This window comes from Mesoplodon densirostris, chromosome 11 (assembly GCF_025265405.1).
Source record: "Mesoplodon densirostris isolate mMesDen1 chromosome 11, mMesDen1 primary haplotype, whole genome shotgun sequence".
NCBI lineage: Eukaryota > Metazoa > Chordata > Mammalia > Artiodactyla > Ziphiidae > Mesoplodon > Mesoplodon densirostris.
This window is the reverse complement of record NC_082671.1, coordinates 54,175,565-54,200,830: the sequence shown is the minus strand read 5'-3', so window position 1 is coordinate 54,200,830 and position 25,266 is coordinate 54,175,565. Positions and strand designations below refer to the sequence as shown.

The 25,266-nt window shown below is 38.2% G+C and overlaps 1 protein-coding gene across 3 annotated transcripts in view; it reads right to left on the bottom strand.

Moving 5' to 3' along the window:
- NELL2 (neural EGFL like 2) overlaps positions 1-25,266 on the bottom strand; it is a 458,505-nt gene that overhangs the window by 177,697 nt on the left and 255,542 nt on the right. For all 3 annotated transcript variants that reach the window (XM_060111915.1, XM_060111916.1, XM_060111917.1), the window contains one exon: positions 3,972-4,097. In XM_060111915.1, coding sequence (XP_059967898.1) covers positions 3,972-4,097 — 126 coding nt within the window. The remainder of the gene's footprint in view (positions 1-3,971; positions 4,098-25,266) is intronic.

Sequence of the window (25,266 nt, the reverse complement as noted above, 5' to 3'; positions counted from 1 at the left end):
ACTTTATCAGGAGTATAAACTATGCAAATGGTGCAACTGAGTCATCAGTGAAACTGCATAATAGAGTCAGAGGCCCAGAAAATGGCAATTTCTATTTTTTCTACTGACTTCTGATTCAGGATTATTACCATATGATCTGTAGGGGAAAAATTCCTCTTGGAGTTGAAGCTAATGAAGTGAAACTATAGAAATGCAGTTTAACTACTGAATATTATAAATTGAATAATGCAGTTCTAGATAAAGTATGAATCCCCTTACTTATTTTTGTGTGGCTGCAAATTAAACCAATGGTGACTAATGTAAGAGCTAAGAATAAAAAGTCTTATCCTCTGGCCCCCTTTTGCTTCTCACTAACTGTATGACCATAGGTAAGGCAATTAATCTCTCTGAGCCTCAATTTCCTCATTTGGAGAAATTAGGAAATTGGATTAGATTATCTGTAAGAATTCTTCCATCTCCAAAATTTTCTCATCATGGGAAAAATATAACTCAAATTATCTGAAAGTGAAAGAAAAAAAAAAAACTGCAATTCTACCAGCTGTGGAAGGTGATTACTCTATAGCATACATAATTTCTATGCCAGACTACAGGGTTATAAAAGCAAAAAAAGGCTTCTTTTATTGACCAAAGATCTTGACTATAAAGTAACATGTATTGCCTTGGATTCTTCCTTAAATTAGAATGTCCATGATTAATTTTCAGATGGGGTAAGCATATTTGAGAGTCTGCTGGGTACAGTGTTGACAATGTCACTTGTTACGCTATAGCAGGATGTTCTTCAATAGCAAAGAGGGGCAGGGATACAGAAGCAAAACAAATTCAGAACTTCAAGAGCTCAGTCACAAACATCAGAGAATGGCTCTGCAGTGGAGGTTTTGTTTGTTTGTTTGTTTGTTTGTTTTGTTTTGTTTTGTTGGCGGTACGCGGGCCTCTCACCGCTGTGGCCTCTCCCGCTGCGGAGCACAGGTTCCGGACGCGCAGGCTCAGCGGCCATGGCTCACAGGCCCAGCTGCTCCGCGGCATGTGGGATCTTCCTGGACCGGGGCATGAACCCGTGTCCCCTGCATCGGCAGGTGGACTCTCAACCACTGTGGCACCAGGGAAGCCCTGCAGTGGTGTTTTGACATTTATTCTGGAAAGCCTACTCCTGCAAGTATGTGAATGTCTGTTTCTAAACTTCAGAGAAAATAAATCCCAATCTTTATCAGAGATATAAAGTCCTACTCTGGTCTTATGAAAGCTCTTGAAAAGGTACTGCCTAGATGCCTTCAGCCATAAGGCAAACCCACATCATAGAGGAGTCAAGCCTTCTTCAAGCTTTCTGTTCAGATGCTAATGCTAAAGGGTAGAGGAAAAGATTCAAAGAGGAAAAATTTAAACATTCATTGCCTTTACAGGAACCCTAAATATGTGCTGGCCCTGCATGGTTTAGCATAAAATGTTGTGTCAAAGATCACCTGACTCTGGAGGACAAAGTAAAATCCACTCATATTCCCAAGAAAATCCAACTTTTATGTATGGATGGAAATTCTCAAATTTGCAGACCTACTCATAGTAGGTAGAAAATTTCAGGGCAAGAAAGTCTCTCTTCTTTAAATGGAAGCATAGAAATAGTGGTGTTAGTTGAATACGCTGGTGCATCATTAAGGAAACACATTCCATCATCTGCCAGATCATGAAATTCCTGGCTATGGCTCCTTAGGCAAAAAATCATGGCCTGAACAGCTTTTCCTAAGATGATTTTGGCCTTCCTTGGTATTCCTACAAAGGGACACTTCATTTTTATCATTAGATACTTTGAAATCTTAAGGGGAAATTCTCCGTAAGTAGTCCAAAAAAAAAAAAAAAAAAAAAAACACCCCAGCAATTTGTGGGATTTTATTTGGAAAGAAAATACACTGGGAGAGGTAAAGCCAAAGCAGAAGACGCTCTGTAAGGGATGACAGCTGAACTAGTCCTGTATTTACAGCCAACAGACAGGCTCAGGATGGAAATGGACCTCTTGAAAATACCCTCCCCCAAGAAACACTCCTCATTCAACACTAGGTCAAATCTTGTGTTGTGTACTCTTCCTTACTTGTCTCTAACACTTTTTAAGATTGTTAAGAAAAACAAAAAGAATCCCTAGGAAGTACAAAAATATACAAAGCTTTTTTAAGTCTCTAATGCCGAAGAATTAGCAGACTCCTTGAAAATTGCTAGCACTCTTTTATTTTTAATGAGTACATCTCGAAATATCACTCAAGTAGTTTTATCTTAGTTATTTTGTTTTGTTCTGTTAACCATTACATTGGAATGCAGATTATTGATATTACCAATATTACAGCAAACTGTTTATTTTATTCTTCATGTATTCATTAAGACTTGTTCTTTTATATTCCTTTTTTATGTTGAAAAATATGTCCATAGTGCTCCGTCAGGATACTTTGCCACTCAGTGTGATTATATTTTTTCTAAAGAAAAAGTGCAGAATTGTTCCCATAATGTGGAAATGTTTAGGATGAACTGACAAAAAAAAAAAAAAAAAAAAAAAAAGCAAGAATCTGTAAATCCACTGGCAACTCTATGTTAAATATATTTTCTACCTTCAGAATATCTTTGGTTATTCTCCATAGACTGAGAAGGCAATTCTCATTACATTTTATTTTCATCATTCTGTTTTTATATAAATGCTACACTTGAATTTAGAGGAAGGACGGTCCCTTTGCTCTAACTAATAAACAGGATATCACGTACAGACAGTCCCCACTTAGAATGGTTCGAAATGACTTTTCAGCTTCATGATGGTACGAAAGTGATAAACATTCTGTAGTAAATGTACTTCGAATTCTGAATTTTGCTCTTTTTCCAGGCTAGTGATATGCTGTATGATACCTTCTTGCGATGCTGGGCAGCGGCAGCGAACCAAGTGTAAACAACTGATACACTTAGAACCATTCTGGTTTTCAGTTTCGCTACAGTATTCAATAAATTACATGAGGTATTCAACACATTATTATAAAATAGGCTTTGTGTTAGTTGATTTTTTCCAACTGTAGGCTAATGTGAGTGTCCTGATCATGTTTAAGGTAGGCTAGGCTAAGCTATGATGTTTGGTAGGCTAGGTGCATTAAATGCATTTCCAACTTATGATATTTTCAACTTATGATGGGAACATAAGAGTAAAAATGACAAGATAACACTTTAAGTGCTCTCCAGTTTTATGATTTTACATGTTTTTCTAAAATATGCTATGTATATGTTTCTTCTATTTAAAAGAAAAGCCAAAAGAATGTTGTATTTCACACCCACATTTCTTCAATCCCCATAGGCTGCAAGCTACTCTGTTAGCACCACTTTCTTTCATATTCTATAGAATATGAAGTGAATAGGTTGTCTTATCCTAGGACCAACTTCAGACATTACTAACACTCGAGATATCCCTGAGGAGGACTCTGGATGTTACTGATGGGAGTGATATTTCATAGCACAACATAGGCAAAACTTCTTTGATGTATATACTCCACTGTACTCCCCAGAGGCATGAAGAAGCTTTTCCCATTTCCTAGCACTCCACGGATCTATTTCTGAAAACATTACACTATCTATGTCATTATTACTCTATTCAAAAGTCAACTGTCATGTAAAGAAAATATTGTTTAAGGGTGTTTCTCAGATTTGCCATAGAATTCACACAAGTTTTGAGTATAAATACTATTAAAGTATAAAATTAGTAAAATATTGATTGTGTTCCTCAGTTTATCTGTACATTTCTAATAGGAATTTCTTATCCAGAGCAAGGAGCTAGCCCTTTCCTTAGAACAGATTCAGAATTAACTACCAAATCCAGAAGATATGCTTTTACTTATAACTTGTTTTGTTGTAAGGGGGTATTTATGGCACACTTCTCCAAACACTTAGAGTTAAAAGGAACTTCTAAAAGTAAATTTAAGGCATAGAAAGATTTTATTTCACAAATAGTCACTGTTTACCTGTGCATGAATAGTCATCAATTCTGATGTATCCAGTTTTGCAGATGCACATGAAGGAACCTGGGGTGTTGACACACATCGTGTTCTCACGGCAGTAATGGCGCCCTTCAGCACACTCATCAACGTCTGTGAAGAAAAAGTAGGGCAAAGAGGTCAACAGTGGCCAGTATTCTAGAGTTTCTCTATAATTTTCTTTGGTGGGGAGAGGGCAAAAGTTACTAATTGAAAAGCACTTTTTAAATGTATTCAAAGTATCTCCTTTAGTAGAAACCTTTGATGTTCAAATGACAAAAATTACAACATTTTTTCCTAAAAGCTCTTGCTGGAGTTTCAAAGATGTCTTTATATTTCAACTTGCATCATTCTAAAATACATCTGAAAATATTCAGTCCATTCATCTATCTTAGATAGAATGTTTGATAAAATGAGTCAGAAAGTAGAGACTAGGCTGCCTTAGAGTCTTGGACGTTTCAATCACTGAGCCAACCACATATTATTTTTTGATTCACTGGCTATTCTGTACACTTGGGGAGACCCTGCAAGAGGTAAATAGAATATTCAATATACACCAGAACTTGAAAAACTTCACTTAAAGATATGAAACCAATAACATGTAGTTTATTAGAGATACGAGTAGAGATACAGCTATACCGGTAAGTGTTGAACAGAGATGAAATTACAATCTAGAGCTTGATAGAAATGAGAAGCTGTAAAATAGCAAAACAAGATATATTGAAGAGCTTCCACAGTAATTCACCCACCAAGTTTTGAGTGTAGAGCATTCTACACTCAAAATGCTAAGCCATAATAAGCACTAGTACTAATTGGGAAGAATGTGATTTTTAACAATAAAACTGTCCCCATTTTATAGCCCCTCTCTGCCTGAAACATAAAGTATTTTACAGGTATTTTATCATGATGTTATACTCTTTATTAAGGGCCTTAATGCATTGACCAGGCAAGGTGCTTCTCCTCCAGAAGTCTGCTTTCTCAAATCCTTGTGGTAAATCCACAAAGTAGCATTGACCTCATTTGTACTATTAAAATAAAGAGATCAATTACAGGAGATAGCCAGGTGACCCAATACTACAAAAGTCATGCCATTCATATAAACTCAACTATGTTCTCAGTCCTGAGAGTGTCAAAAGAAATAGCTGACACAGTCTCTCGGGAGGCTATACTTTAGAGCTAGAGGGCTCTTGGCAATTATGCGGTTAACTACTTATTTTACGGATGAAAATACTGAGATTTAGAGAGACTCAATTTTCCATTCAACTTCTAAATGAAAGTGAACACAGTAAATTACAAACATCTTAGCATACAAAGCCACTCCCAGTTTGACCATTACTCTCTGGCTTTATATTCTATGATCTCACTCCCTCTTCCCTCTCAGTGTTCTGGCCACTGAGCTTCTGGTCATTTCTTGAATGGGCCACACTCTTTCTTACTTATGTGCTTTTGCATATGCTGTTCTCTCTTCCCCTTCTCTCCCTATCACCACCCCGCAGTGGATCTTGTCTACCAGTAGATTCACCCTTCAAGAATCTGTTTAAATGTCTCTCTGAGAAAACTTCCCTAATGAAGTAAAATGCTCCCTATGCTGTGCTCCCTTGGAACTTTGTAAATGTTTCCATTATATATATATTCATTGTACCTTTATTAATTTTTGTAAGTTTCTTTTTCCAGTAAGTTAAATATACCCTTGAAGGGTAGGGATCATCTATTTGTGTTTTTTAATTCTGGCTACACATTATATTCATGTGAGATGTTTTTAAAAAACATTAGTTTTTGCGCCAACTCCCCAAATCCCACTCCAAATTCTTATTTAATTATCTGTGGTGCAACCCAGACATAATATTATTTTTAATCTTCTCTGTGAAGAGTCTAATGCAGGAGTCAGCAAAAATTTTCAATAAAGAGCCAGATAGTAAATATTTTAGGCTTTGGGGGCCATAAGTTCTCCATTGCAACTACTTAACTCTTGTTGTAGCATGAAGGCAACCATAGACAATATGTAAATGAATGAGCCTGACGATATTCCAATAAAGCTTTATTTACAAAATAAGAAGATGAATCAGATTTAGCCTACAGGCCATAGTTTGATGACCCCTTGTCTAATGCATAATCAGAGTTAAGAATCACTCAGAAGGACAGAAATCGAGGAGTAGGAGGACGTGAGGCTCACCTTCCCCCAACATCAAAAATACATCTACATGTGAGACAATTCTCATAGAAAATCAACTGGAAGCTGTAGAAGATCTCTTATACAACCAAAGCTGCAAGAAAGATCTCCACATAAGCAGGTTGGAAATTTAAACAAAAAAAAGAAAGAGAGAAAAAGGCATCAGGATGGAACCAGCACCGCTGAGAAGGATCTGTAAACGAGAGAAAGTCCACACATAGACCCTTGTCCTGGGGAACCTCTTTTCCCGCTAAGAGGTCAACTGGGATGGGTGGGGCTTGGACTTTGCTCAAGAGGAGTGTGTGCATGCTGGCTTGCTAGTAATCATGGAGGAGAGAGAGGGGAGCTGACGGCTGCTACCTCACCACACTCCCCAAAGTCTGAAATACGTGCTGGGCAGGGCCGCTAGTGCTCCGTGGCTAGGCGCTAAGTCTCGGGCAGAAGGGCCCTTGGAGGGGACTCGTTCTAGCTGTGTGGAGACAGTCCAGAAGTCCTGGGGAGTGGTCCATGCCAAATCTCAAAGCCCACTGTCAGCACAGCACACACATGGCAGCCGTGGGTCTGGCATTGGAGCCATGATCAGTGCTCGCACAGGCGGAGGTGGGTCCAGACGTGGCAGACATTGTGGGCTCACACATGAAGGCAGCGGGTCTGGCCTCGAAGCCCATTTTCAGAGCTCACACGGTAGGGGCAGTCTTTGTCAAGTGGCACCACAGAAATGCACGTCTTGGGCAGACAGTCCCTGGGGAGGAGTATACAGCAGTTCATTTCCAGAGGGAGCCCTCTGGTTCCACCCACCCCACACCACAGCTTGGAGCCAGATCTGGGGCACACAGGTCCTGGGAGAGGCCTGCCACAGAGGCAGCCCGGGCCCCAGGAAGCAGCATAACTATTGAGATTCCTGCAGCCACAGCACTTCAGCCCCCAGCACCAGCCCACTCCACACTGCAGCCTAGCACTAGGTCTGGGACAAACACAGTGGAGAAGGGGACACACACAACCTTAGGCTGCTTCTGGGCAAAACCACAGATGCCTGCATGGACAGCACATAGGTTCCCTGGGCCTCACTTGCTTCACTGGTCACATCCTTTGGGACAGAGCAGGCATTCAAGGGCAACAGAGCCTTATAGAACCTGGATCTCAGGGCTTCTAGTCCAAGAACTGGGGAGCAGACCCCGCCCCTGACAGGGCTGTGACAGCCACAGAGTAAAGAGGAGGCCCTGTCCAACACTGCTGTGCAGTCTCTGGACACCACAGTGCCAGTCACACTCTCTATCAAGGGGCTAAGAGCCAGCATTCTCTGAGAAAAGACGTGGCTGGCATCCAGATCAAAAACAGCCCTTGCAACAAAAATATTGGACTCATACAGTCTACACAGGGATGCTCCCACATGAAAACAGCCCTTTTAGATCACAGTAGATAACGTTTTCTCCTCAATTCATAGAGACAGAGAAAGTTAAGTAAAATGAAACAGCAAAGAAACTACTGCCAGTTGAAAGAAGAGAAATCCTCTGAAAGAACAAATAATGAAGTAGACCTCACCAGTCTACTAGACCCTGAGTTCAAAAAGGAGGTAATAAAAATGCTAAAGGAATTTAAAAAGATTATCAATAGAAATACAGATCACTGTAACAAGGAACTAGAAACTATAAAGAGGAACCAATAAAAATTAGACAATTACTGAGCTAAAGACCAATCTAGAAGCAATGAATAGCTGACTAAATAACACAGAAGAATGAATAAGTGATCTGGAAGATAGAATAATGGAAATCACTGAATCAGAACAGCAGACAGAAAGAAAAATGAAAAAAAATAAAAGCAACATACGAGATCTATGGGACAATAAAAACTGTGGCAACGTACGCATAACAGGGGTTCCAGAAAGAGGAGAGAAAAGGAGATTGAAAATTTGAAGAAATTATGGCTGAATACTTCCCAAATCTAAGAAGAAGACAGATTTCAAGGAATAGGAAGCACAGAGGGTCCCAAGCAAGATGAACTCAAACAGACCCACACTAAGACATATCTTAATTAAAATGGAAAGAGCTAAAGATAAAGAGAGGATTCTAAAGGCGGCAAGAGAAAAACAAAGAGTCAGTTACAAAGGTACCCCTATAAGGCTTTCAGCTGATTTCTCTGCAGAAACTTTGCAGGCCAGAAGGGAGTGGCATGATACATTCAAAGTCCTGAAAGGAAAAAAACCTGCAACCTAGTATACTCTACCCAACAAGATTATCATCTCAAATAAAAGGAGAGATAAAGAATTTCTCAGACATGCAAAAACTAAAAGAATACAGCGATACCATAACCTACCCTAAATAAATATTGAAAGGTCTTCTCTAAATAGAAAAGGAGCAAGAATCTACAGGAAAGGAAAAATCACAATAGGAATGACAAATATATAAAAGGATTGGAGGTCACTTAAATAAGCCGTTATATAAAGAAAAAAAATTTTTGTAAAAGCAATTATAACTACAATTAACTGCAAAAGGATAAACATGAAGATGTAAAATAGGACATCAAAATTACAAAACACTGGGGCAGGGAGTAAAAAATGTAGATCTTTTAGAATGTGTTTGAACTTATATGACTATCAGTCTAAAGCAAGTAGATATAGTTATGGATCAACATACTTGAAAACCAGGGTAACCACAAATCAAAAACATACAATAGATTGACAAAAATCAAACAGAAAAGAACTCAAGCATAATACAAAAGAAAACCATCAAACCACAAGAGCAAAAACAAAAACAAGAAGAACTACAAAATCAACTGGAAAACCAGGTTTAAAATGGAAGTAAGTACATTACTTTAAATGTCAATGGACTAAATTCTCTAATCAAAAGACACAGAGTGGCAGATTGAATAAAAAGCAAGAACCTACAACATGCTGCCTACAAGAGACTCACTTCAGGGCAAAAGATACACACGGATTGAAAGTGAGGGGATGGAAAAAGATATTTCATGCAAATGGAAATGACAACAAAGCAGGGATAGCAATACTCATACCAGACAAAATAGACTTTATAACAAATTCCATAAAGAAAGGTAAAGAAGGACATTATACAATGATAAGAGGATCAATACAAGAAGAAGATATTATACTCATTAACACATATGCACCCAATATAGGAGCACCTAAATACATAAAACAAATACCAACAGACATAAAGGGAGAAACAGAGGAATACAATAATAGTAGGAGACTTTATTTAACATATCACTTATATCAATGGACAGATCTTCCAGACAGAAAATTAATAAGGCAAGAGAGGTCCTAAATGACACAATAGACCAGTTGGACTTAATTCATATTTACAGGACACTACATCCAAAAAAACCCAGAATATACATTCTTCTCAAGCACGCATGGAGCATTATCTACTCCTGCTACTTCTGTATGTTTGCACTGGTCTGTAAGGAAAGTATCACAATCAATTACAGCCTAAAAAAAATCAAACTACAAGCACCCTGGTGGAATATGATGAAAACTCATTTGCTTCCAGAGTCTTAAGATCATAATAAGAATCATATGGGATTATTAAGGTGTTCAGCTGGATCAAAGGACTTTAACTCTGCCCTTCTGAGAGGGTAATGAGGAGAAGTCAATGTTACTGAAAACCACTGTAGAAGCCACCTGGGCTTAAGCTGTGAGCTGGAGGGATGGCCACAAAGAAGTCCATGTGCACAAAAGCATGAAGAATTTATCTTTGGAGATGAAAGAGCCAAGAACAATGAACATAACCCAGAGACAGCATCTTGGTTATCAAAAGGAAAAACCACTGAGTACACTGTGACATCACCTCAAAACAAGAGTAGTTCCTAGTGAGAGAACACAGTTCCTGGTAGAGTCAAGGAAGTAGCTTCAGTGCCTGGAGCAGGACTGAGTCCAGGTGAAACAAGCATTAAGTACAGAAGACACTGTGCCTCTCTCCAAACACTATCCTAGAGAAGAAAGCCTACCACAGCAGGAGTAGCTACCAAACCTGGCAAATCAAACTCATAAGTACGTATGAAGCAACCCAGATCACTCCTAAGAACACTTAAGGAATGGGAACTTTGAGAATACTAAAGTCCTATGGGCTGGGATGGAGAAAAGAGACAGTAAATTGGGGTAATTTCTGTTAATGTGGCTCTATTTACAGCTACAAGCTATGGAATATTTTGAGTTGTAAGATGAATAAAGGATAGTTTGTGAAAGGGTAAGTTGACCTTCTAAATGCTGTCTCTAACAATTGCTCATTGTTAGGTCTACATCCCAGACTGTTGGGGGACATCAGCCTGTCCAATTTTCTTTTGCAGATGTTTCCTTTTTAAGCTGTCATATAGTCAGAGAAAATATATTCCGTAACATCTTACGGAAAAACCCAAGGGAACTTTTTGGCCAACCCAGTTCAACGTCGGGTTGTAAAGCAAAAGTGAGGAACCCATTTAATATGAAGGCTTTTAGGAATTTGAGTGATTTGGATCACATAGGAATACAGGATTCACAACAAAGAGATATGAAGTGTCAGACCTATTTCCTGGAGCAGTGTTGTGAGGGGAAAAGAAGTAGAATGCCAAAAAAATCATCGCAATACTGTATACCTAATTGCCAATTGCCTCTTTAAATTTCTCATGCCCCATCTTCAGGAAAGGAACTCTCCAAAGAGTCACATTTACATACTAGAACTACAAAGTTATATAAACATCATTTCCATTTACATGTGCAGATACAGGCACAAAAATGGCATAAGTAAAAAGTAATCTGGTGAAAAAACATATTCAATCTTAATCCAAGGTATGTTTTAGTTCCAAATCCCAATTCAAAAACTCAGTGAGTCAAATTCTTACAATTCAGTTCAATTCTCTATATACTTATTGAATGTTTTCTATGTCCAAGTCACTTTACTGGAGTTTCAGTCATACTGATGACCCTAAGGGGTAAAACAACAACCATAGGTGGATAGTACCACGGACAGATCATGCTTCAATAGAATTCTCTATTAAGTGGGGAGAACAGCACAATATTGGAAAGGGCTACTAGAAGGTAGTTTCTTGCCAGGTGGAAGAATTCAAACATGGCTGGACACACTGTAGAGATTCAAGCAAAGGGGTACATTGCTGAACCATGGGGCTTTTAACATCCCTTCCAAAATTCAGTACAAAGGGAGTTAAAGCATAAACCCTGCCTTAAAAGGACTTACAATCCAGGAAATAGTAATATCATCATCATTATCCATTTAGGTGCCTTCTATGTTTTAAGCCTACATTTTAGAGAGTACTATCTCTAAGAGATTCATGGTTGCTTGAAAAGACAGTATTGCATGGTCAAATAATTTCAGAACCATTATATTACTATCCTGTCCCCATTCCCCTCCTTAAAAGTCACAATGTACATGATCAAAGTACAGACTTTGAAATATCTAGTTGTTTTTAAAAAATCTTCATTCATTTATTCAACAAGTATATAATGAACAGGAAACATGTCGATTTACTGCATGAGGCAAAAAAGACAAACTCTAGCTGAAGAAATAATACTTAAAAGATAATGTTATGAAGTGACACATACTGTCTATCCAAAACATACACCATGTGCATTAAATAGGGAGCAACCAACTTTTTTTTCTTAACCCAGTGCTTATTTCTTCTGAGCACCATTTAATTCAGAACACATTAGGGAATTTATATTTGGTGATTAAAATGATTTTATAACTCTTCCCTCCCCCAACTTGAGGAGCCAATAATGAAATTAAGAAGCCAGGACATACTTACATGAATAACAACATGAGGTCTTATATGTTAAGTGCCAAAAGAAAAAAGAAAGAGGAAGGTTGATGACTAAGGACAGAGGCAACCAAGGAATATGTGATGCTGTGGCAGGACTGGAAGTGGCTTTTGAAGAAGTAGGCTTAAAGTGACTGACTTGCACAAAGTTGGAAGGGGCTGCCAGAGAGTTTCCTGTCAAACAGAGGTGTTCAAAAAACAGTACTGTAAACATTCAAGTCTGGTGTAGGCAGCAGAGATGGCAAAAATATGAAATATTGAGGAATGATGAACACTCCATTTGAATGAAATTTGTGCAGGAAAAAAACAGAAACACTGTTATGGGATAGAAGACACATGCAAATGCACTTAAATGTCCAACAAATATAAGAAAGGTATCTTCTTTGTTGTGATATGAAGACATTAAAGCATTTGGAAGGAAGAGGTTGGGGAAGCAGCATAGAAAAATACATCTCACAAGAGTTGGTAAGGTGCAATTGTGGAATTAATTTTAAAAGGTACAATCAAGGTTAGGGGAATGTTCATGAATTAATAAAAGTTGGACTCTTAGGTAGTTACTAAATCTAAAGTAACCTTCCCAGCCCCAGTTGCTCCATGTTACTTATCAGTGTCTGAAAGCATCTTATTAAGTTATTTGTTAGTATGTCTGTTGTCTACTTCTATTGGAATATAAGATTCTGGAGGGTAGAGACCTTGTTCTAGAATAATGGCTGGCCCTCACTAAATATCTGCTGAAGGAATCAATGGACCCTTTCATGGCTTTTCATCTGGAAGGAGAAAAGATAAGTATCCTCATTCACACTGGCCTGACCTGGAGCTCAACTTGGCAGAGTGAATCCTTTGTCTTCCCAGGATACTGCCCAGGCATTCACTTAGACGTGGGCTTTTTTTGTATGAACAGTGAACATAAGCCATGGTGGTTAAATTGTCTTGTGTCACGGAAAAACACTGCGGTGGGAATAAAGAAGGCTGGAGTCTAGTCTTTGGCTCTATTATAAACCTGACAGGCTTTTCATCTCTCTGGACCTTAATTTAATCATCTGTAAAGACAAAGGCTAGAGGTTTCCAAATCGTTACCAGCCCTCATAATTTACAGTTCTAACAAAGAGAACATGATCTATATGATTGCACTGAAGAATCTGATTCTCTAGGATTTTGTAGGACACACAATCCTACTCTACCAAACTTAAAAAGCAGAAGTAAACTGTGTTTCTTATACTTGAACAACTTCTCTTGCCCCAGGATAATTCAAGCTGATCTATTTTAGAAACAGGAATTTATAAATTCCCTTTTACCCTATCTGAAAGCTGAGGCCAACTTTGTAACTATTCAGAATCATAGATTTTTAGACCTGAAAGGAACTTTAGAAATCATCTAAACTAATCCCAGTAATTTACTATCGAAGAAATGGAGGCACAGGGATGCCAGAGACAACTTAAAAAGGTGGCAGGGATCAGTCAGATCATGAAACTTTTGTGAGCCACATTAAAAAATTTGGACTTCAGGGCTTCCCTGGTGGCGCAGTGGTTGAGAGTCCGCCTGCCGATGCAGGGGACACGGGTTCGTGCCCCGGTCCGGGAAGATCCCACATGCCACGGAGCGGCTGCGCCCGTGAGCCATGGCCGCTGAGCCTGCGCATCCGGAGCCTGTGCTGCGCAATGGGAGAGGCCACAACAGTGAGAGGCCCGCGTACCGCACTAAAAAAAAAAAAAAAAAAAAAATTTGGACTTCATCCTATACAAAATGGGAAAGGTTTTAGGAGAGGGTTAATTGAATCCGATCTGTGTTTTTGGAAGATCCCTCTAATACAAGTTTACACGGTTAATGAGTGACAATCAAAATGAGAACACTGTTTCCAAACCCCAGGTCCCAAGTTAATGTTCCTTTTGGCCATAGACTGGTCTCCACACCGACCTTGGAGGCAGTGGGCCCCCAGGCATGCTGCCCCCTCACCTATGTGCTTCTGCCACGCAACCCAACTACCCCCATCTTATGCCTTGCATGTCACTGGTGCCATTTTTTTTTAAGTATGGTGTATTTCTATGGTGACAGCATTTTCAATACTGTCCTGTAAAAAGATTATATTAGCACGGTAATGAACACTAATGCCTTCTTGCTCAGCCAATAAGATCTTAAGTCATACAGCTCAACAGCAAGGACTCCTCATATGGAAGAATGATACAGATCAGTAGGGTTATTACTAAATCTTGGCTCACCAGCTGTGAAAAACTGGCTTGGGAAAGTTGGCAAAGAGATCAAAAACTTAATTCATAAATCAAGAAAAAGACGAAGTTCTGAGAAATGTAATTCTGGAAAGAGATTTGAGAGTAACATTTGGGAAGATACGAGTATTTTTAAGAATAAAAAATTTGCAAGTAAAAGTAGGCTGCTCAGTGAAAAATCAGTAAAAAATAAATTAAAATGTCATTTACAAATAAGCTAGCATTTAAGGAATTGCCAGCAATCATGCTTTAAAGTCAGTGGCATTAATGAGTTTACCAAATATTAATTTTTATGTAGTAAAAACTATATCATATGCTACTTAAACATATGATTTTGTTGACATCTCAAAACAGTAGCCACATATTTCCTTCATTTATTTTTTAAAATTCATTCATTGTAAATTGTATGGTACATTCTTCAAGAAGAGCGAAACCACTAGCATTATATCAGTTTCTTGCTACTCTTAACAGACTATATTACTCCTAGCTTTAGGATTCCTGACTTAAATATATATATATATATATATATATATATATATATAGAGAGAGAGAGAGAGAGAGAGAGAGAGAGAGACAGAGACAGAGACAGAGAGAGAGAGAGAGAGAGAGGGAGAGAAAGAGAGAGAGAGCAAGACAGGGACAGAGAGACAGAGACAGAAAGAGAGACAGAGAGAGAGAGAGATAGAGAAAGACATTCAGTAGGGAAATTTGAGACAGGGTTGAGAGTGGATCATCAACTAATACCTATGGGGCAAAGTGAGATAATTTGTAATATTGAGGGGCAGAGGAAACAAACGCATGAGTAGTTTATCCATATGTAAGTAAAATTTATTGAATTCTTACTATGTCCAAAGTGTTAACATGGAAACCAATGGCATAGCCTTGAATAAGCCAGATGTATCTGTCCTTGCAGAGCTTGTGGTCTTTCTGACAAGAGACACAATTAATAATAATGATAATAATAATAATAATAATGATGATGATGATGATGTTATAAGAGTTTGATAAGGATAGTACTACCTAGGAAAAAAAGTGTGGGCTCAAAATCTAGTCAAACAGGCTTCCCAGAAGCTGTGACATCTGAGCAGAGGACTAAAGGAGATGGGAAAGAAGAGAGCATTTCAAACAAGGGAACTATGTGCAAATGCTGGAAAGTGAGAGAATTTTACATATTCAAAGAATAGCAAGACATTCAATGTGGCTCACGAAGCAAGCAGGAGTGGTTTTGTGTTGAGGTCTTGCAAACCACATGAAACAGTTTGATGTTATCTTGCGGTCAATGGGAATCTACTGGTTTTTTCAGTCAATTTTCGAATACATCATATGTGCACATGGTATAAATATTTTAAAGATACAATAGAGTGCACAGTAAAAGTAAGTCTGACCTTCAGCCACTCAGTTCTCCCATCCACATCCCCAAGACAGCCACGGTTACTAATTTCTGGTGCAACCTTCCAGAGATACCCTAGGTCCACATAATCACATGCATGGGGTGGGGGAGGGGTGGGGGGGAGGTGTGTGCTTCTCAGAAGGGCATTAAGCAGGAGAATGAGATGACATGAGTTGCTCAGCAAGATCTTTTTAACTGCAAGGTAGAGGATGGATTAGAGAAGAGCAAAACTGGAAGCTAGGAGGAAGCTCTCCTAGTACTTTGGGTTCCTGTGACTGTGACAGTCTATTCCATTTAAATATGGAGAGAGTGTGGCAGATTCAAAACAATATATATGGGATCTAAAAGTGACTGCACTCTGGGACTGACTGGATACCTGCAGATGAGAGAGGGAAGCTCTCAAGGATAACATCTTCCTTCTCAACAACTAGATGGACCTGTACTGTGGGGAACTGCAGGAAGGCATTTGGGTTACAGAGGAGTATGGCTTTAGACATGTTGACTTTGAGGTGCTTAAGACATATCCAAGTAGAAATGTCCAAAAGGCAATCAGATATGTGGCCCTAGAGCTCAAAACTGGAGGTCAAGATTTGGGGGTCCTAAGCACAGAGAAAGTAATTAAAGCCACGCTGTTAGACATCACCACCCAGGGAGAGGGTTCAGAATGAAGAAAGAAAAATTAAAATGGAGCCCTGGGGAACTTCAACATTCCAGGGGCAAGTAAAGAAAGGGGACTGAGAAAGACTGCTCAGGGATGTAGCAGAGAAATTAGAAGCACATTGGAGGTAGACGAATGTTGAAATAGTGGTAGCTACCACCTCTTCAATGCACCTTCTCTATTTGGGGAATCTCCATCTCCCCAAGAGAGAAGTCACAACTCTAGTTTTCAGTGTACTTGGCAGCTAGAATATAGACCTATGGCCTAGGATGGCCAACCAGGGGCACTCATGCCAAACTTCAATTCAGAAGAGAACTCCTGACTAAGCAGGTTGGGAGATCTTCTAGCAAGCATGGTGGAGAAGGCAGTGGTACAACTTCCGGAGTCCAGTCCTGGCTGTCAGCAGTGAAAAGTGTGCAGTATTTGTGTGAGTTGCAGTGCTGACACCAAGAGGCGAAGAGAGTGGGATCTGTACCCAGATGTGATAGATGTTGTCGTGGCTTAACATCATCTAAAGCTGTCCTCCCACATCTATTGTGAGCCACCTAACATCCTTCACTATATTCCTCTTCTGTTTAAACTGCCAGAGTGGATTCTGTCGTTTGCAACTCTGACACCCGATCAATACAATGTGCTTTCATGAAGACAAGGTAAATAAGTGTTTGAAGGCGGGAGTGATCAATAGAATTAATTGCTGCCTAGAGGTCAAGCAAGGGACGGACTGAAAGATGTCTGATTTAACAACATAGAAGTCATCAGTGACCTGGTGAGAGCAGTTTGGAGGGAATCTGGGATGAAAAATCTCGACTGAAGTGGTTTAAGGAGAGCACCTGACATGAAGAAATGAAGACAGTGAAATCAGATCACGTCTTTAAGAAATGTGCCTCTAAAGAAGAAGGGGGGCAATAATACAAAAGCTAGAAGGGGAGGTGGGGTTAATGGAGACATTGAAGGATATTTAAATGCTGATGGGAAGGAGCAACTAGAAAGAAGTTGAAAACTGCGTTGGAGAGCACTGGATGGAGCAAGTTTCCTCTGAAGACAGGAAGAGATGAGACAGACTCCACACTGAGATGAACCCATGACTCCTGGGAGGAAGGGTGTCTACTCCACTGAGACTAAGGAAAGGCAGAAAGGGTGGGTGTGAAGGATGTGGGTTTATGTAATGAGAGCAGGAGGATGAGGAATTACGTTTCCATTTTCTGTTTTGTTGGTAAAGAAGTTATCTGCTGAGAATAAGAGAATGGGTCGAGTCAAAGGTTTGTAGGGAATGGTGAAGGTCTGAAATAATCATTATAAGAAATGAGAGGAAACTGAGCTGGGGTGCAGAGTAAAATCACCAAGCAGAGCACAGCACACAGCTAGGGCTGGTAACCTCACACACACAGCTGTAAAGATCGACCGCCTGACATTTTTGTAACACCTTGATTCTTACACTTCACGTTCGTAGGCATTATATGTTCATTCTCACAATAACCCTGTGACCTAGGGAGAGCAAATAGAGGTACCCACTTTTCACAGCCAAGGAACATGTTTGAAGTTGAGAAGTTCCTCAGATGTTTGCTCTAAGTCAGTGGTTGGCAAATCTAGAGCAGAATCACTCCATGTAACCCACTGCTCCTCCACAATCTGGTCTCTATCTTTACAGTGTAACCTGCTAACACGCCTGGACATAAGCCTCCTGTTGCAAAAAATTCTGAGACATGTCTTGCTCTTTCTCTTTACTTACTCCTCTCTACCAAACTAGACTGCATTCACCCTTCAGGGCCCAGATGAAGCACCAATTCCTCCACAGTGTCTCCCAAACCTCTTTGGCCACAGGGAGTCCATCTGTTTCTACTTCTGCACTTTTTATCTGTGCGTATGCATGGCTAGTTAGTAGCTGTTTTGGCTGAATCCAATTTGCTTGAAAGTAAGGAACAGGCAGGCTCATTTGAAAGATTGCCTTGCCATGTTGGATGTGAAAATTCATCAAGTTGAACCGCATTAATTCCAAGAAGGCAGATTAGTATTTTTAATATTAAAAATTAACTTCACACATATATATTTATTTTACCCAAAACAAGTCATTACAATATCCAAATTGCTGCCCATTCAGAGTTTTTAGATTAATCTAAACATTACCACAGTGCTTTCATGAAAGATATGAAGCCACTCCAATTTCCAACTGTTTGTTTACACATAAATCACTGACTAAATTGCATTGCTAAATTTGACAGTTTTAATCAATGTTTAATGCTGATTAGGAAGCATGACCTCACAACAACTCAGTATAAACAAATGTATATGTTCTACAATTTCAGTCCCATTTCTTTACCATCACTTTCTTATTTAAGGATATGAACAATTTGTAAAAATCTGTTTAAAAGCACATTCTTCATATTAAAGTAAAATTACTTGGAGGAAATTTAAAATGAAAGTAAAAGTGAAAATATTTTTATGTATTATCAAAATCCTAGGAATCTATTTTTATACCACACCAATGAATATGAGATCCAAATTAGAACCATAATGTCTTTGCCTTTTTACCAATATTTCACCTTCATTAAGAGTAACACCAATTTCCTAACTATCCCTTCTGTCCAAACACATACAGCTATTTTAGCTCTGGAATTGTCATTTGCCCAAATAAGCCAAGTCCTTCTCCACATAATTCAAATTTCTCACTCTTCTCTGACATTTAATTTGTGCTTCTCACAATCTACAGATTAAAACTTATTCCTATTTCTATTCATAATATTAATAATGAGACTAATATTTATTCCAATGTCTGTTGCTTTGACCATGCCATTTCATTTTTCTTCACAGCATCACATGTTGTCACTACTGATCCCAAACATAATTTTACATCATTGAATCAAAGTTAGATTTATTCCATTTGTGCAATCCTTAGGTATTTGTAGCTATACTGTTTTGCTGCCATTAACCATGCTCAAACTTCCATCTCCTATCTCCAAGCCTTTTTTTCCCCAATGTCCTTTCTGCTCATGATGATCTTATTTTATATTGGAGTTGTTCTTCTTTTTGAAGCTAATGAATATATAATGTGAGGAAGAGAATTGTAAGAGGAATGCTAATAGTTGTGTTTCACTTCAAGCAAGCATTTGCTAACTGCCTTCGACACTTTTAACAAATATAACTAGAACATATGACTTGGATTTCTTGAAAGGCAAGAGAGAGCTGGTATTTGTAATTTAATCTCTGAGCTATATCTGACCTTAAACTTAATGAAGTTGCAAAAAAGACTTTTTCCATCAGTTTAAATTTTAACCCTCCTACACTGTTGATGGGAATGTAAATTGGTACAGGCACTAGGCAGAACAGTATGGAGGTTCCTTAAAAAGCTGAAAATAGCGATACTATATGATCCAGCAATCCCACTCCTGGGCGTATATCTGGAGAAAACCGTAATTCAAAACGATACATGCACCCCAATGTTCATTGTGACACTATTTACAATAGCCAAGACATGGAAGCAACCTAAATGTCCATCAACAGAGGAATGGATAAATAAGATATGGTACACATATGCAATGGAATATTACTCAGCCATAAAAAAAGAATGAAATAATTGCATCTGCAGCCACATGGATGGACCTAGAGATTGTCATACTGAGTGAAGTAAGTCAGACAGAGAAAGACAAATATCATATGATATTGCTTATATGTGAAATCTAAAAAAAGGGTACAAATGAACTTATCTACAAAATAGAAATAGAGTTACAGATGTAGAAAAAAAACTTATGGTTACCAGGGGATAAGGGGGTGGGGAGGGATAAAATGGGAGAATGGGATTGACATACACACACTACTATATATAAAATAGATAAAACTGATAACACCTATTGTATAGCACAGGGAACTCTATTCAATACTCTGTAATGGCCTATATGGGAAAAGAATCTAAAAGAAAGTGGATATATGTATATGTATGGCTGATTCAATTTGCTGTACACATGAAACTGACACAACATTGTAAAGCGACAATACTCCAATAAAAATTATAAAAAAATAAATTAGAGGCCTGAATCAAGACTGCAGAGTAGAAGGACATGCTCTCACTCCCTCTTGTAAGAACACCAGAATCACAACTAGCTGCTAAACAATCATTGACAGGAAGACACTGGAACTCACCAAAAAAGATACCCCACATCCAAAGACAAAGGAGAAGCCACAATGACACGGTAGTCGGGGTGCAATCACAGTAAATCAAATCCCACCAAAGAAAACAATACCAAAGATCAATAAAACTAAAAGCTGGTTCTTTGAGAAGATAAATAAAATTGATAAACCACTAGCCAGACTCATCAAGAAAAAGAGGGAGAGGACTCAAATCAATAAAATTAGAAATGAAAAAGGAGAAGTTACAACAGACACCGCAGAAATACAAAGCATCCTAAGAGACTACAAAAACCAACTCTATGCCAATAAAATGGACAACTTGGAAGAAATGGACAAATTCATAGAAAGGTATAACCTTCCAAGACTGAATCAGGAAGAAACAGAAAATATGAACAGACCAATCACAACTAAAGAAATTGAAACTGTGATTAAAAATCTTCCAACAAACAAAATTCCAGGACCAGATGGCTTCACAGGTGAATTCTATCAAATATTTAGAGAAGAGCTAACACCCATCCTTCTCAAACTCTTCCAAAAAATTGCAGAGGAAGGAACACTCCCAAACTCATTCTATGAGGCCACCATCACCCTGATACCAAAACCAGACAAAGATACTACAAAAAAAGAAAATTACAGACCAATAACACTGATGATTATAGTTGTAAAAATCCTCAGCAAACAGAATCCAACAACACATTAAAAGGATCATACACCATGATCAAGTGGGATTTATCCCAGGGATGCAAGGATTCTTCAATATATGCAAATCAATCAATGTAATACACCATATTAACAAATTGAAGAAGAAAAACCATATGATCATTTCAATAGATGCAGAAAAAGCTCTTGACAAAATTCAACACCGATTTATGATAAAAACTCTCCAGGAAGTGGGCATAGAGGGAACCTACCTCAACATATTAAAGGCCATATATGACAAACCCACAGCAAACATCATTCTCATTGGTGAAAAACTGAAAACATTTCCTCTAAGATCAGGCACAAAACAAGGATGTCCACTCTTGCCACTATTATTCAACATAGTTTTGGAAGCCCTAGCCACAGCAATCAGAGAAGAAAAAGAAATAAAAGGAATACAAATTGGAAAAGAAGAAGTAAAAGTGTCACTGTTTGCAGATGACATGATACTATACATAGAGAATCCTAAAGATGCCACCAGAAAACTACTAGAGCTAATCAATGAATTTGGTAAAGTTGCAGGATACAAAATTAATGCACAGAAATCTCTTGCATTACTGTACACTAACAATGAAAAAGCTGAAAGAGAAATTAATTAATTTACCATTGCAACAAAAAGTTTAAATACTTAGGGAGACAAAAGACCTGTATGCAGAAAACTATAAGACACTGATGAAAGAAATTAACGATGATACCAACAGATGGAGAGATATACCATGCTCTTGGATCGGAAGAATCAATATTGTGAAAATGACTCTGCTACCCAAAGCAATCTACAGATTCAATGGAATCCCTATCAAATTACCAATGGCATTTTTTACACAATTAGAAAAAAAATCTTAAAATTTTATGGAGATACAAAAGACCCCAAATAGCCAAAGCAGTCTTGAGGGAAAAAAACAGAGCTGGAGGAATCAGACTCCCTGACTTCAGACTATACTACAAATTACAGTAATCAATACAATATGGTACTGGCACAAGAACAGAAACACAGATCAATGGAACAAGATAGAAAGCCCAGAGATAAACCCATGCACCTATGGTCAACTAAGCTATGACAAAGGAGGCAAGGATAAACAATGGAGAAAAGACAGTCTCTTCAATAAGTGGTGCTGGGAAAACTGGACAGCTACATGTAAAAGATTGAAATTAGAACACTCCCTAACACCATAAACAAAAATAAACTAAAAATGGATTAGAGACCTCAATGTAAGACCGGACACTATAAAACTCTTAGAGGAAAACATAGGAAGAACACTCTTTGACATAGATCACAGCAAGATCTTTTTTGATCCACCTCCCACAGTAATGGAAATAAAAACAAAAATAAACAAATGGGACCTAATGAAACTTCAAAGCTTTTGCACAGCAAAGGAAACCGTAAACAAGATGAAAAGGCAACCCTCAGAATGGGAGAAAATATTTGCAAATGAATTAATGGACAAAGGATTAATTTCCAAAATATATAAACAGCTCATGCAGCTCAATATTTAAAAAAGAAACAACCAAATCCAAGAATGGGCAGAAGATCTAAATAGACATTTCTTCAAAGAAGACATACAGATGGCCAAGAAGCACATGAAAAGCTGCTCAACATCACTAATTATTAGAGAAATGCAAATTAAATCTACAATGAGGTATCACCTCACACCAGTTAGAATGGGCATCATCGGAAAATTTACAAACAACAAATGCTGGAGAGGCTGTGGAGAAAAGGGAACCCTCTTGCACTGTTGATGGTAATGTAAATTGATACAGCCACTATGGAGAACAGTATGGAGGTTCCTTAAAAAACTAAAGCTGGAATTACCATATGACCCAGCAATCTCACTACTGAGCATATACCCAGAGAAAACCATAATTCAAAAAGACACATGCACCCCAATATTCACTGCAGCCCTATTTACAATAGCCAGGTCATGGACACAATCTAAATGCCCATTGACAGACAAATGGATAAAGAAGATGTGGTACTTGTATACAATGGGATATTACTCAGCCATAAAAAGGAACAAAATTGGGTCATTTATTGAGATGTGGATGGATCTAGTGACTGTCATACAGAGTAAAGTAAGTCAGAAAGGGAAAAACAAATATCGTATATTAACGCATATATGTGGAACCTAGAAAAATGGTACCGATGAACCAGTTTGCAGAGCAGAAATTGAGACACAGATGTAGAGAACAAACGTATGGACACCAAGAGGTGAAAGCGGTGTGTGTGTGGGGGGTGATGAATTGGGCGATTGGGATTGACATGTATACATTGATGTGGATAAAACTGATGACTAATAAGAACCTGCTGTATAAAAGAATAAATAAAATAAAATTTAAAATTTTTTAATTAATTAATTAAAAAATTATTAATCATGTGATGCTTCACATATCACTTCAAATGGATACTTTTCAGGGTGGTGGCTTTTTTAAAAAATGAATTTTTTTATCTAATAAAAAACTGATAGAGATCCAATGCTTCACATAAGACACCTGCAGCTGATTTTGCTTAATTCAATGCAGACGTTTTCTCCCTAACATTAATAAACAAGTACACATACATGTAATTATCAAGTACTTTATCCTGCTACTCATTTATAGAAAAAGAACACGAATTCCCATAGTTACATTTAAAGTTTTATCATATAATTTACAAAATGAAGACAAACTGTACATACTCTATATCCAAGAACTGGTTAGAATATTGTTCATGTGGCATAAAGTGGTTTGGTTCTAGAAATAATGCATGATAAGTTAGTTACTGAAGTAGCTAAAGATCTCATTATAAGTGGCTTAAAATATGACATTATCATATTGACTCTGAGTATTGCTTCCTCAAGTTTCCAATAAACTAATAGTATCTTAGTTCCCAAAATAAATTCATGTTGCATGAATTGACTGACATACTGGTGGTAATAAATATATGTGTAAAACACAAGTTCAATGGCACACTCTTACCAAAGACTTATTTTTCTGGGAGACATTTTCACCTACTTAATCTTGTTTAACCTCCCCTCCCACAGCCACCTCATGAAACAATTTCTCCCTGTTTAATAGGTGAGGAGAATGAGGCTCAGATATATTAAGTGATTTGTACAAGTTCCCACAGTTAGTAAATGGAAAGAGTTTGATTTGATCATATAAACATTTTACATTCATTTGTCTATTAAATCCCCAAATTTCTTCTGACATATATTTAAAAAAAATAATTACAGGTAGATGTACATCTAAATCTGCAACATATCCATCTGGGTACCAGAATACCTCCTTATGCACAAGGAGTTGTACAAAATAAGTATTTGTTCTAATTGACTTTTCAGCATCAACTAGTAAAAGGGTAATGGTTATAAATGCTTGTTTAACACTGGCAGGTAGTAAATGTCTCCATCATATTATAAAGAAATGCAAAGGTAAGCATTCTGTTGAGAATAGTAGGTCAAACAAAACCCAAAACCATACCTACCAGAAGGTCAATAATGTTATAGGCTATGGATACAAACTTTCTTGGTTGCTGATGAATCTGAGTCCTCCCTTGAAAGTCTCTCCAGTTATCCTGAGTGTTTCTATGGACTCTAGAATAAATCAGCGCATACCATCACTGCCCAATACCCTGCCCCTGGGCATCCTCTAGGCCCTTCCCTGTCCTCTGAGTCTCTGCCAAAGCTAGTACATATCCCTGTGTCCCTAATTTTGTCCCTTTAAAAAAAGCTCCCATCCCCAAACTACAAAACTCTTGAGATACCACATACCGTCTTTTTCAGTCTTCACAGCATGAAAAAAAAAAGAAGGTTCTTTTACCTAACTTTGCTTTGTTCTTTGGAACCTAGGCCCTACAGTAGCCTTGTTTATGTCCTACATATGAGAGTTTATCCCCTTTCCCATCATCACATTATGTCTCTCCCACCATTCAGTGTTAAACCAGCCCAAAGGTCCAGGCAGCCCGCACAAGCTTGTACATAAACCCCTCTTCACCTTTGGCATAAATCCAAAAGCCCTCAAGAAAATCCAATACTATAAACAGACACTGGGGGTAGGCATCATGCTCACATATAGCCATGTTCCTATTCTTTACTTAATTCAAACCAATGGTTCTCAACTGGGAACAATTTTGCCCTCCCAGGGGAATTTTGCAATGTCTGGAGAAATTTTTGGTTATCACAGCTGGAAGTGGGGAGATGGACATAGGTGTGCTACTGGCATCTAATGGGTAGAGGCCAGGGATGCTGCTAAACATCCTACAATGCACAGGACAGCACCCACAA